Genomic DNA, 14,381 nt, shown 5'->3' on the forward strand with positions numbered 1-14,381 from the left:
GGTGGCCAGCCCTTCCTGAGGGAGGGGGAGGGGGACACCAGCCGGGTGCGGGGAGGCAGAGCCGGTGAGGTGGATGCACCCTAAAGCCCGAGCAAGGGCCCGTTTGCTGCCGGCGGGGCGGAGGAGAGGGGGAAGGAGGGCGCAGGGCTTGGGGGAGAGCAAGGAGGGAGGGTGTCAGTGGTGCAGGTGCTTCAGAATCAGCTGCTACCTGATCTTGAAAAAGCTTTGCTGAACGTAATATATCCTCAGAGAGAGGGTGAGAAGGGAGTGTTACAGTCCTTCAGTGATGTCAGTAATGTGTGTATGCTACAGAAAATGTACCTGTGCGATGTTAAACACAGCGACGATCGCTTAGGGTTGAGTTCTGGTGGAGTCTGCTTATTAATTTGATCATTCCCTTTCCCCCTGTATCCTTCCAGTGTCTCCGTCGCCAGCCAAGCAACGAGCAAAAATGGATGACATTGTGGTGGTAGCCCCAGGAACACAGTCCTCCCGGAATGTCAGCAATGATCCAGATGTCATAAAACTGCAGGAAATTCCGACTTTCCAGCCCCTTTTGAAAGGTAGTGATTGTTCTTCCTCTGTTTTTAAAGGTTTTTGGTGGTTTTTTTTGTACCTAAGAGTGTGTGCTTTGTATATCCTGAGGTTTCTAATGAAGTTCATGTTTCTGTCCATAGTTTTCACTACCCCTCTTGTTTTAAACCTTACTTTCTTTTGTTCTGTCATAATTATTCCCAGCCTTCTAAACAGTGGGTGAACTGGTTTAGAGGTGTGCTGGTAATGTTCTCTACAGTGGAACCATCTACTGTGGAGGCAGTCCAGCTCCAAGCATGCTAGCTTGTCCTGTACCACTGGTGAATAAGAGGTGCCGTGTTATATTCTAATATATAATGGACCACAGTCTCTGGTTTTGCTGTAGGCTCTTAAAAACATCTTTGCGTTACTCAGTGTGATAGCTATCTATGTATGGATTCAGTTGCTTGAAATCAAAATGTCTTGTTGTGGTTTCCAACATAGAAGAGATTTTGTTCTTGGTTTCGGGGGTGGACTGAGGCTTGCATGGGTCCTTAAGCCCTGTGTTGACAACATCCCTTTATATCAATGGACGTCTTAAATTTCCACTGTGTCTCTCTGCCTTTCTTTCTTTGTTTCTTTTCCTCCTATTTTTCTTCTTTCTTCCCCTGCACCCATTCTTTGTTCCTCTTATTCTCTTCAAAGGGAAGTGAAGACTTAAATCAGAGTTATCAAGCCTACAGTTTACCAAAAACTGCTCATTTTGTGGCCTGGCTTCTAGCTACCTCTTTTTCTGGAGACTGTGCAGTGTCCTTAGTATCTGAAAGTCCCTTAGGAAGGAGGTTGTCTGGAGCAGCATGCATAAATTGATTTGGTAAAAGCAGCCTGCTCCTGGGTTCCTCTCCCTGGAATGGTGTGGGTCAGCAAACTTGCGTGAATGTGCTGTGTGGTGGACACTGAGTAAGCCAATGTGTGTATTTGTTGTTGTTTTTTTTTTAAATTCAAGGCCTACTGTGCATACATACGTTGGCAGCAGAACTTGCTGATGAGATTGTAGGCTTGCTGTGAGAGAGAGGAAGGAGCTGGGATGTTTAGCTCTCCCTGCTACTGGAAGAAATTATGTGACCTTATACAGCTGAAGGTGTAGGCACTACTGGTCTGAGTGTCACTGATTCAGGCATGGCTGCTGGAAAGATACAGTAGGCGCTTTGCCCTGCAGGTATCACTAGAGGCCACGTAACATCATAATGTCACTTTTTGGATAGGAAGTCTCCTTTTTTTTTTTGTGTGTGTGTCTACTGCATGAGGACCTTGGAACATGACTTGTAATTGTGGACACTATGATAGCCCAATGGGCCAAATATTTGGCATTTTATTGGGTACTGCTGGATAGGGGTCTAGATGTGCACAGCACTGACTACTGTTTCCAGCAGAAGGGACAGAAAGATGGGGAGGCCTCTAAGTAGGAGGAAAGCAAACATGAGTATTTTTGGGGCTGGTACTGCTGTCCCTCTTGACCAAGAAGAGAGAGCAGCAGCTGTGTATGTATGTGTATGTATGATAGACTTGACCAAGAAGAGAGAGTGTGTATGTTAGTTATACCTTTTTTTCCCCCCTGAACTTTACAGAAGGTGATGTAGAAATCTGTATTTGATTTATTCCTGACACTTTCACTGCCATTTTAGAATGGACTATAAGATTGCTGATGTTGGCAGAGTGTTTGTGTCAGCCGCAGGCTGGGTTATTACCTGTAGGCAGAACATGCTTTGCCTGAGTCCTGCCTTGTACAAAAGGCAGAACCAGGATCTCACCAGTGACAGTTTGGAATAATGCTGGAACCCAAATCACAAAAGAAATAAGGAATGTTTAATCTGAGAGACCAAATTTACAAGATGCATTAACATCTGGCACTGAGGTTGTGGTGTACGTATAAGAGCGCGATGACAAAGAGTTTCAGTTCCGCCCAGCCTCGAACTGTGGTGAGCAAACCTGGGTTGCATAAGAGCTGTGGAAGCCCTGGGAAGCGGGACTGGTGATTGCTTCCAGGGGCGGTGTTCCTGTATGGGTGGCTGAGGAGCAAGGATACAGAGCTTGAGGTAGGAAGTGAGAAATAAGAGAGAGCAGCAGCCATGAGATAGAAAGGTTAGAAGGCCTTAGATAGCCAGTCCAGGTCCTTTAACTGCTAAACATGCATGCATTAAGTTGTTTGATGGGAAGTTGTCTTGGTCACTAATTGCTTATGCCGGTCTTACTTCTGACCTGCAGCTGTGTATGTATGATAGAAACCTTCTTTTCTATTTCTACCACTTGGCCTATGAAGAGTTTCTCTCCCAGTCTCTTGAGATGTGGTGACATCTGGTGACTGCTCAAGAGTATTGCATTTTTAATCATGTTTAATTTTGTGAACAGCTTTTTCAGCCTCAAATATTTATTACTTGAACAAAAGGACTGTGATACTTGTGTTCACTACAGAAAGCAGTGTGGTCTGTTGAGCGAGTCGAGTCTTGAGAGATCCCAGATCTGCAACAGACTGGCTTGAGCAGCTCTTCTGTACTGGACCGGTCTCTTCTCTGTATTCTTCACATGCAAGATCATGTTCCTGGAAAGGATGAAGAAAGATACTAAAGATCTTTTGGGAGTTAATCCTAAAATCTTGTGTCTTGTGATCTACCAGCTTGGACAGCTGGAGATGTGGGCTCATAGCCCTTGTGAGCTTCATTATTCTTTTCAGTTTCTCCTTGGCTTTGCTTAAGTCAAGGGGTTTTATTTTGCTTTTAAGTCTCAGAAGAAGCCTAATAGTTAAATTGATGGACTGGGAAAGCACATTGGTCGTGAAGAGACTGCGTGTTCTTGAGGGCTGAAGCACTAATATGTCGTAGCCATATTGAGTTGAGCTGTGATCAGTGAAGCTGGAGGTCTTGAACGTTTCACACACTTGCATGGAAGAAAATGCCAGTGCCGTGTCCGTTACATCTTTTATCCTAGGTTTTCTTTGACTCCTACAGCAAAAATTGCACCTCAGACTTACAGCTATGATTGTGTAGAGTCCTTCTGAGTAGTGTTTGCTGTGTTCAAAGTACTGTTGTTGTTACTGAGCATGTATAACAAGCAGTGTTTGAGAAGTCAGTCTTTAAGCATTTGATGATTCCAGTGTTTGAACCTGTTGGACATAGCCATTTGGTGTGGTAGGTGCTACTGTCTTGAAGTGGTCGTGTAACACCTACTATGGTGAATCAAGAACTGGAATGTCTTTTTTCTTAATGCCAGGGACTGTCTTCTCTGGTGCTATATTCATGTGGACAGGAAGGGGAAAGTGTCTTGCACCTGGTGGGCTTAGGAAAGCATTCCAGTGGATGCCTGTTGTATTGCTGTTTGTAAACGTCAAATCCCAATCCCACCCAAACTGAGAGGAGAGAAAAACTACTGTTAGGGAGTACATCTGGGGGTGAAGTGCCTGATTATTGTTCTCCAGAAACTATTTGGAGTGTTTGCATTTTTTTTTTTCCTGAATGCAAAACCACTTTTATTAGAAATGCTATCAGGGAACTTCACTACTTGATGAAACAAGATTATTTTTTTTTTTTAGTAGGGATGACAGTTTATAATCTAGGCTCCTGGGAGCAACAGAGAAAGTCTCCAATCTTCTCCCTGGTTGCAAGCATCCCCTGTAGAGACTTCTTTGTAAGTGATACAGAACAAAATGTGATGTGCTGTTTGTTTCCTTTATGTGGCTTCCTGAGGATATTTGCATGAAAATGAAGCTTCTGTCTGTTCAGTGTCCCTGGTTCTTGCAGCCTGTTCATAGCATGAAGTCATCACCAGCTGTGTATAAAATCAAAGTCATCTTCTCTGAGTAATCCAAAATGGTGATACTTTTGTAGCTTATGAACAAAGCAGCCCATCTTGTGAAGGTGTTTGGCAAAAACCTAAAAATGCAATTTTGTGTGTGGTTGTGACTGTGGAAGGTTGATAAGGTACTACAGTGTGGGATATCTCTTAGAAAGGCTCTTACTGGATCTGTGAAGTATCACCTCTGACCAGGGATTTGGCTTTTATGACCAGGGGATCCTCTTTGAGGATTGAAGACTGCTGTCAAGAGACAGGATCCACTTGACAAAGTGCAGTTAGAGCACCTTTACCAACAGGTAGGCCAACCTGAAAACAGGAGTATTAAATTAGGAATGATTAATGACCACAGTTAAGTGAGGAAGCAATGGGCAGGGTTGAAGACTTCTCTTCTGTTGGTTTTTTTTCTATGCAGTTTTTCTTAGTAATTAAAGATGGGTAGGGTAAGCAATTAAACATTGTTACAAAGCTTCCCAAAAACTTTTGAAGAGTGTTTAGGTTTTAGGTTTGTGTTGTCAAAACAGAATGCTCAATGCATTCTTCCAGAGGGCATCAGCATCTCTCTCAAGCCTCAAGAAAGGTTGAGGTCTTTCTGTCTTGTAGCAGTAAAGTGTTACAGTAAACAAAAAAGACGGATGCATATAAAGGACCTATTGGTGCGTGTTAGTAATATAGGAGAAACTGTTGGAGAACTAGTCATCCAGCTACAAATACAATTCCTATTTTGTGCCAAGGTCAGCAAGACCTAAGGCAAGCAAAATGTTGGGAGCTTGATAGTAGAAACAAAAACTTTGACTGGTGTATCTGTTAATTTAACAACTAAATTAAAATGGGTTGGGAGCGACACTCTTACTGTCCTTGACTGATTAATTCTGAGAAAGGGAGCAGGACATAGGTGAGGTTGGAGTGTGTCTGTCTGGGGCTCTGTTTTGGGCAACTGTCTTTTACGTGGCATGCACTAGATTTTGTAAGACCAAGTAAATCTTGTGATGGTATCATAGAGAGGATCCTGTGATGCAGGTTGTGAAGTAGCTGCTGCTGGTGAAATGCGATTAAACTGCTCCTGGGATGTGCCTGGGTTGTCTGTCCAAAACAGTGATTTCTGAACACATCTCTTTACTGTGAGCCTGCATTTAGCTGGAAACCAGTTCTGCATGTGGCGCCTCCCATGTTTGCTGTGTGCTGCAGTTGTGCTTCATTTCCTCTTGCTTTAATGTTTTGGATTTTTGAAAGTGACAGACTATTTTCTGCAGCTGCTGATTATACTGGGACAACATCTTTTTCAAAATTTAGGAAGGCAAATTCATGCTTAGATGGTAACTTAGGTGCCTTATGAAATGAGAACTGGGACCAGTTCTGTGTGCTGGGCTGATGCCCTCTGGTTCCTCCTCGGCTGGTTGCAAATGCATTTTTGATGCCTTTGGTTTGAGGGCCTGCACTGTTGTCTGTCAGGGCTGCTCCCCGGGTGGCAGTGCAGGGAGGACTGTGACCTTCCTCTAGGTGGATCTTGTACATTACAGTTAACCTGTTACTAAAACAATGCCTGCAGTAATGTGAAACAAACTTTTGGTAAACAGTCCCCTGTAAATACTGGCAATTCTCTTGTGCTGCCATTCTCCTTGTCCTTCACTCCTCATTTGGAGGAAGTGTTTGCCAATATGGTGGTAGAATCCCTTGGAACTGTAAGTGGTACTGAGTGTAAGTGGTACATACTTTGAGTTCACTGAATGTAGGCTTGTGGTTATTTAGAGATAATTCAGCATCCCCCTTTTGTGTTCTGAATTAACTATGGAGGAGGCTTGCATTAAGCCACTTGAAGGATCGTTTATACCTTTATAACTTTTTTTATGAGGTCACTTTTCAGGCAGGAAAACTACTTGTCTGAAAAATATCTATGTATTTATCTTTCTGGCATAGCACGTAGAGGAAGGATGGATGTTTAGAGTTTATTGATTTTTAAAGCAAAAGATTTTGTTACATCTTACTCAGTATTTTCTGCTGACTGACTTACATCCTCTCTTTTTTCCATTATCTCTCTGTATGCTACCTCTTCCATTTATTGTCTAGGGAATTTAGCTAATAGCACACATTAGTGATTTTTTTTCCTATAATTCTCTACACAAGGTGATACTTCAGTCCTTTTAATTTTGTCCCTATGCCTTACAAGGAGGATCTGCTTATTGCGACTCTTACCAGTACTGCTGAGGGTGTAGGGCTGTAACAGAACTTGCAACATCCAAGTTTGCTGGATGGACCCCATGCTTAGCGCCCATAATGAAGTCTGTCAAAATGAGCATGGTGGGCAGAAAGAAATGCCAAGAATGATAATGTGAGAGTGTGCTTCTGCCTTGTGGCGGGGGTTTTTTTTTTTTTTTTTTTTTTTTTGGTTGGATGTGTTGGGTTTGGTTTTTTTTTTCAGGCTTGTTGACCAGTATTTTTTATAATAAAGAGCTGTCTCTCTGTTTTGGTTTCATGACTTAAAACTAGCTCCTGAAAACAGAACCTAGAAGATGCTTCATTTTTGAGGAAAGGAGCTTTCCTTTCAAAAGATAGTAGGAGGAGAGGAGGATGATGGTAATGTCTTACTTCCATGTATTCCTCAGTGGTTTGTTGACTGTTTGGAGACCTGGACTGAATTTTAGGTGTGAGAGGATTTGAACCTGCATTTAGGTATTATCCAAACAATATGCTCAACACCAGTTGGGAGAGTATTAGGGGCTGTGGCTACTCAGTAGTCTACCTTTTCCCCCATGTCCCTTTGCAAGATGTTCCACACTGCATGGTATAATTTGTGTATTGACATGTAAACAGCATGAGTGTGAGCGTATCTGCCTAGGCTGTTAGCCTGGTCTCTTCTTTCCTGGGCGAGTACCCTTGAGCTCCAATTTCTGCTGAGCCTTATAGCTCTGACTCCTGTCTAGAGCTCCTCAGGCCTGTATGGCTCTTCCCCAGCATCTTGCTGCATGTGAATAAGCTTTGGTGGTTGTTGCAAGTCACCCGCAGATACTCCTTCCTTTACCTTTGTTGTCCCAAATGTGAGTTCTTTACCCAGTGTGCAAGCCAATAACACACAGAGCAGAGGTATTTCCAAGTTTATTCCATTAATGCGCAGAAATGGCATGCGCATCCTAAAACGGGAGCACACCTTAGTTTCAAAAATCTACACTTTTATACATTGCGTATTACATATTCAAACAATTAATACATATTTGTTGTTATTCTCTTTAATGATTGGTTGAGATTTCTTCACTTCCTATGTAAATTAGTGCGCACTCTGTCGACTTCTTCCATTGTTCTCTTTTGAGGAAGTGGTGTCATCTGCATAGGTGGTCAATGAGTTGGTGGTCATGATCTCCCCCTGTCAAAATTACCTTTTACCTACTTCTCTGATCTTGGCAGTTCCAAGTGGTTTTCTTGATTTGCTCACCACACATACAGTTCATCACTCTCTTAAAGGGAATACCCTACTTATCAACAATGCCACATTGTCTGGTGGTTAGTTCCTTAATTGAATTGTAGATAAATCATGTCTAGTTACTATTTCTCTATATTAGTATTAGCTAAACAATTAAATAGGGTTGGGTCAGTGTAGAGGACTTGAGCAGCAGCAGGTTTCCTTGGTTGCTTCAATTACATTTTACATTTAATTTTCCTAGTTAATGTCAATTTTACTACAACACCTTCACAGAGCTTCTGTGACAGAGCTGTCCAGCTGGCCTCTATGGCTCTCAGGGTATAACTACCCTTTGGTTACATTAGAAGATGTGCTGAGGAAAGATACCATGTGGTAAGGAGTTAACCATGTCGTGGCTTATAGATTTATCACATGCTTTGATACTGGAGTGTCACTGATGGCTTTCTAGGACAAGGATAAGCATGTGATGGGTAAGTACTTACAGAACACTTTTTTTTTCTTTTTGAGTCCTTGAAGGACTTCAGGCATCTATCTGGATAGATTATTTTTTTCTCCCTCTCTCCTTCACATTTTGGACTTTTATTCAGCATTATTGTCTTGCTCATAAATTAAGACTTGGTTGAATCTATGACTGAAGGGCCAGTGAAATTTCTCTTCCTGCCTTCCCCATTTGCAGATGATCTGCTGGAGATGCTGCTTTTCAATTTGCAGTAGTAACAACATTACTCATAGTAATGTTTAGAGGGAAATGGAATTGCTGCTGCTTGTAGTTGTGCGTAAGCACCTCTCTGCCAGTGTGCTGTACAGCTGAACTTGGAAGCTTACATCATCCTGAGGTAGTGGTCAGTGAAGGGACTACATTAGTCAAGGATAAAGGGCAGGAGCAGATGTACATGCTGTAAAGCAATGATTTGTTTCAGTGAAATTGCAACTTTGCTGAAGTTGAAGGCAAAGCTCCTTCAGTTCCAGCAGAGCGAAGGATTTTGTCCCCAAATAGTGTGCATTTCTGTATAGTTTAAGTTTGTATGGTAGAGTGCTAAGGTTGATGTTTAAAGTTTAACAGTAATAAACACATTCTGGAGACAGTTTGGAACATTGCCGAATAAGATTTAGATTTGACACTCCCACCACCCTCCCACTGCCTTAAGCTAGATCCACAAGGGACTTGGTTGTTCAGAAGATGGGGATATCCTTAGAGGCTTTGTGCTCACTTGTCTGTTTATACATTCTGTCTTAAATAACCACGAGCCAGAGAGCATTTGTAGCTCAGAAGAAGGTATTGGAGACCAGGATCTGCACTACTTCCGTCACTCTAGCTCTACCCATTTTTCTTATCCACTTCCCTCTTGGTTATTCCTTGGCCACACATACTTAGCTAAAGGGCTCCAGACCACCTTTGACATGAGAGGGGTGCTGCTGAGGTGCTGCTCAGTCTTCATAAAACTGTGGTCATCCTTGGCATACTCTGTAGCATGATTTTAGTGCCTGAGAAGGTTTTTTTTTTTTTTTTATGGTGGAAACTCTACCTTCCAGCAATCTTAAGACACTTAAGAAGTTCTGAAGATTCCACGGCAGTGATGTGAGTGCCTTTTGTGGGCTGATGTCTTGGATGCTTGTGGAGTTTTTTGTTTGAGTTTTTTTTTCTTGTGTGTGAGTGATTGAGTTCCCTGGGTACTTTTACCTGTATTGGACATGTCTACTTCTCTCACATTCCAAAATGTTTACTGACTGTAATTCTAGCATGTAATTTCAGAGAAGACACTTGATATGCTCTGATTGGCCTTGATCTGTTCATTAAATGTAAAATGTCATGCAGTGTGGTATCTCCTGCCCGATTGACTTATATTAGAGATCTAATTTGAGCTGGTGTGAGGTGCTGTATCCAGTACGGTTGTTCACTTGGTAAAGAGATGAAGGGCAAAAGTAAGTGCACATGCTGTTACGAAAGGTATTTTTTTAAGGTTAAGAGCAAACAGTAAAAATACTAGGCTGCTGTTTGAATTCACTTATGTCTTTTTTTTTTTTTTTTTTCCTTTCAGTAGCTGGTGCATATAGAAATTATGCTCTTGACATGGTAGGTGATTCTGTTCTAATGCAGTGAAAGTTGGGACTTTATGATTGTAGGCTGCAGTCCTCTAATTGGTAACAGTGGGGATATCCCTTAGAAGTCCCTTGTGTAACTTGCAAGGCAGAAATACCAGAGTGCGAAGTGCGGTTTGGTGTTGCAGTAAAAGACCTGAGAAACTCAGTCAATAAAACTAGATTCTTTCCACCATGTTATATCAGCCTGGCGATTATTTATTACGCCCAAAGGAAAGGTGTAACAGCAGGTGCAGTGCTGCGGCTGGGGAATACAGGAGACAGCATCACAGGCTGTAGTAAGTAACTCTGCTGTGCAAGAGAAACCTGTGTGTTTCATGCACCAGGAGTAATGAGGTGCAGCAGTAATCCTTCTGCAATGTCCTTTCTCTGTTTTCTGATTTGCTGTTCTTTACCCCGTAGTCCCTTGTTAATATGGAGACTTGGAAAGACTGCAGTCTAGGTAACTGCCACAGGGTGTCAGTGAAATACAACAGGAGTAGTAGATGTGATTGAAAAGGACTGGAGACATTGCTGAAACAGCGTGTTGGAAACTACTTTCTTTTCAAATTCTTTTCATGAACATTTGTGTTCTAGTTACATTCATTGTACCAAGTGACCAAGGTCTTGGTGGCCTTACTGGCAGGCTGGGTTTTATACCAGCTGAACCTGTGAGCTGAGCCACACAGTGCATAACTGAGAGACAACTACAGGCTGAAACAGTACTGGGTCTTTGAAGAGGAGATGGTGCAGAGATCTTCAGCTGAAAGTCTTTCAGAAGTCTTTATGATCTAGAAAAATAAAAATCTTGTGTGCCACTTGCTTTCAATTGTTGATACTAGGGGTTTTCTAAGTGTATATGGTAAGAAAATGAAAGTACAGATCAACAGTAATTTAGATACAAGCACTTAAGGTTCAGCTGTTGAGGTCCATGGCTATTGATCCTCACCTCAGTACACCATTTGTAACATGGAGTTCAATAGTATTTTCTTGATAAGATTGTTTTGATCATAGGCATGTTGAAGACTGAGGTGTTCTCATCCCAAGATAATCATAGAATCGTAGAATTGCTGAGGTTGGGAGGGACCTTTAAGATCATCAAGTCCAACCATTAACCCAACCTGACAAAACCACCTCTACACCATGTCCCCAAGTACCACATCCACCCTTTTTTTAAACACCTCCAGGGATGGAGAATCCACCCCCTCCCTGGGCAGCCTGTTCCAATGTTTGATAACCCTTTCCATGAAAAAATGTTTCCTAATATCCAATCTAAACCTCGCCTGGCATAACTTGAACCCATTTCTTCTCATCCTATCGCTTGTCACTAGGGAGAAGAGGTCAGTCCCCACCTTGCTCCCCTCTCCTTTCAGGGAGCTGTAGAGGGTGATAAGGTCTCCCCTCAGCCTCCTCTTCTCCAGGCTGAACACCCCCAGTTCCCTCAGTCGTTCCTCATAAGGCTTGTCCTCCAGACCCCTCACCAGCTTTGTAGCCCTTTTCTGGACACGCTTTTTTGTTTTTTGTCATAATAAAGTTACAACTTGAAACAAGGAGAAAACCCCCCAACTTTCAAGCAGGGCTTTTCTTGGTTTCTTATTTCACTTAAAGCTGCCGCAATATTTAGAGCTGCTAAAATGAGGGAAAATTGCCCTTTTATTCTCATAGAAAGCCTGTTTCAAGGAGTCAGCAGTTTCTGATGAAAAATGGTTTGTTGAAAATTTCCCAACCAGCGCTTTTACTGAGTGCCCTGAGTGCACGTCTCTGTGGAGGGTGCAGATCATCACCCTCTCGGATGTCACGGGAGCTGTGCTGCTGCGGATATCAGCTGAGCTAAAGGCTACATGGGCTCTGGAGCCGCTTGATGAGAGCGGACGCTCATCTTGGGCTGCCCATTTTACAGAGATCTCTACAGACATAGACCTATTGCTAGAAATTTTTCCACTTTTTCCCCATTATTTCTAATCTACACGTCATGATCAGCTCTACTAGTGGAGGTAGCCCTGTGTCCAAAATCCCAGCAGCACTGCCGTGCTGTGCCTCTGGTGGGACATTTGGCCTGTAGACAGGTGTTATTCTGTTGGTTGTAGGACAGAGCAAACGTCACCCTCTTCCTTCCAGTGCTGGCAAGAGCATGGACATGAGTAGGCTTCTCTGAAACATAGTGTAGACCTGTCTTCAGGGCCATGAGGGCCACTCTACCACTTGGCAGCAAGGTACAGATATGCTGCAGAATCTTCTACCTCAAGCTAAAATTCTCCTCTTTTGGGCTCCTGGCTAACCGCATGAGGTTGGAGTGGCTCAAAACAGAGAGCCTTTTGGAAGGAGAATCAGATACTACTGTCCATTTGAAAGTGCTTTTGTGTTTAAAAGAACAGCATCAAATCCTTGAAACAGCCTCGCTTCCTCACCTAGGCCCCTGCCTCCACGCCACACGCTCGCTGGCAGAAGATGGAGCCAATCTGCAAAATGAGCATCTCCATGGAGATAAGCTGAGAGCGCGAGAAGGTCAGAGCCAAAGCGTCAGGAGCAGCAAAGGAGTTCTTCAAACTTCATTTCCTTCCACAGCAATCACTTGATGGAGATTTGTTGAACGTGACACCTGGCTGCCTCGCGTTGCCGACTCAAATGAAGAGACAAAAGAGGAAGCTAATTGTTTCCAATGCATTCAAGTTTAATACAGTGCATTTTTAATTAGGGTTCTAAAGGGAAAGGGAATCAATTACCTCTTGCAGGGGCAGACACCACTGGCAGGTGATGCCGTGTGGAGAAAAGGAATTGCAGCAGGATGCTAAGGCTCCCTGACAAGGAGAGGGCCAGTGTGCATAGTTTTTTCCCAGTGGTCCATTGTGCTGGGAAAAATGTTCATCCAGCGTAGGGAATGGAACTGGGGAACTGATGCGTCTAGAAAATTATTGCAACACCCTCTCCTTCCCCCCACCCCCAGCCCAAAAATATTCAGCTCAATCAGACCTTCTTTCCAGTTCATCACCAGCCCTACAAACCAGTGTTGCTGCCAGTGTGTGCAACATGATGTCAACTGAGACCCTTTAGCTAGTGGGTGAGGGGAGAGAAGTGAAACAAGAAACAGGGAGAGGGGAAGAAATTATGCATTTATTAAATGATGGCCTAAAATTCCGGACTTTTGCGCACCTTCCTCGTGTGGGGGGTACAGCTAATCTTATGTAAATCAACACATTTGTTTGAGACAATCTTTGTAATGATCAGATATGTCTATTCAGCTTAAAATCCAATGCTTTTCTAATCCTCAAGTTATTTCTTAGGAGAGGGAGGGTGGAAGGGGGATGTCTTGCACCTTCATCTCTGTTGCCTTGGAAATGTCATTAAGATATCTTGTTTCAAGTCTGTCATGCCAGTAAAAGCCCTTTGACTTTGCAAGGGATTTATGTGGCTCTGTTTTCATTAATGTGTTAATGGGAGTTGTGTACCAAAACATCTGGACATCAACTGGAGTGTAACGTCCTTTACTATGTGCTGTCCAAGCCTTTTGGTGCTTGGGGAGGTGTTGGCAGCTCACCAGGAGGTGAGGCTATAACCTATTTGCATATAACCAGTTTTTAAAAATTAAAATGCTAATATAGGCAACCTTAATGCTTGCCTAAACTTGTTTTCAGTGAGACACCATGCAAAATTGCTTTTGCGTGTTCTCATCCCCCTGATCTCACTGTTGTTCAAAGTGAGATTGCTGGCAAGACATGCCTCTTCAGGAGTCGGACTTTGGTATAAAATTACTGGAGTCTGAGTTTCCTCATTTAAAATACATTGTGTCTTGCAAACTCTTGCTAAACTCATGTGCCAGCTACAAGGGATGAGAAGCCATGTTTCAAGTTAAAACAGAAGCAGAGTGCCCTGCTCCTGAAGAATCACTTTCTTTTTCAGGTATTACCTGGCTTAGACAAGTGATTGTGTCTTCTTACTAGGTTTTAACTGTGTCATGTCCTTATTGTGATGGATTTTTTCCTGTGTGTGCGGGCAGTCCTTCAATAACAGGACACTTCTGTGACTGACCCTGGTCAATGTGCCGTGGTTTACCGATGTATTTGCACCTTTTCTGTACCCCATGTATTTAATTGGAAGCTGACCTGGAGTCCACTGCACTGCAGATACCACTTGCAGTTGTGGCAGTGTAAATGGGATGTTTCCAGAGAGCTTCCTGGAAAGTGTGGTCGTCTTACAGGTCAGGACATTGTAAGTCATAGTGATCAAGAGACTTCAAAAAGCGTAGTAACTTTCATTTCACTGTGCGTCAGCAAGTAACCCTTCGCTTTTAGTTCTTTTGGGTGAGCTCAAAAAGATGGTCTGATGTGCTTCAAGAAGCAAGAAGATGGGTACTGCAGTATATATTATCCTGGTGATATGTTTCACAAGTTTCAAATAAAATTGCTTATGTTTTAAAATATTCCTTTCAATAAGATGCCAACCACAAATCAAAATGCCGTAGATGTATCGGTAATGCTCTTAGTGTTGGCTGATCTCTCTCTTTCCAAGGAATGGGTCAGGGATGTTCAGC

General features: G+C 42.9%; 1 protein-coding gene across 1 annotated transcript in view; it reads left to right on the plus strand.

Annotated features, from left to right (window-relative positions):
* LOH12CR1 (loss of heterozygosity, 12, chromosomal region 1) overlaps positions 1 to 14,381 on the plus strand; it is a 72,950-nt gene that overhangs the window by 1,041 nt on the left and 57,528 nt on the right. Inside the window, exon 2 of the mRNA XM_009879790.1 lies at positions 420 to 563. Coding sequence (XP_009878092.1) covers positions 420 to 563 — 144 coding nt within the window. The remainder of the gene's footprint in view (positions 1 to 419; positions 564 to 14,381) is intronic.

The sequence above is a fragment of the Charadrius vociferus genome, unplaced genomic scaffold, assembly GCF_000708025.1.
Source record: "Charadrius vociferus isolate BGI_N301 unplaced genomic scaffold, ASM70802v2 scaffold90, whole genome shotgun sequence".
Taxonomy (NCBI): Eukaryota; Metazoa; Chordata; class Aves; order Charadriiformes; family Charadriidae; genus Charadrius; species Charadrius vociferus.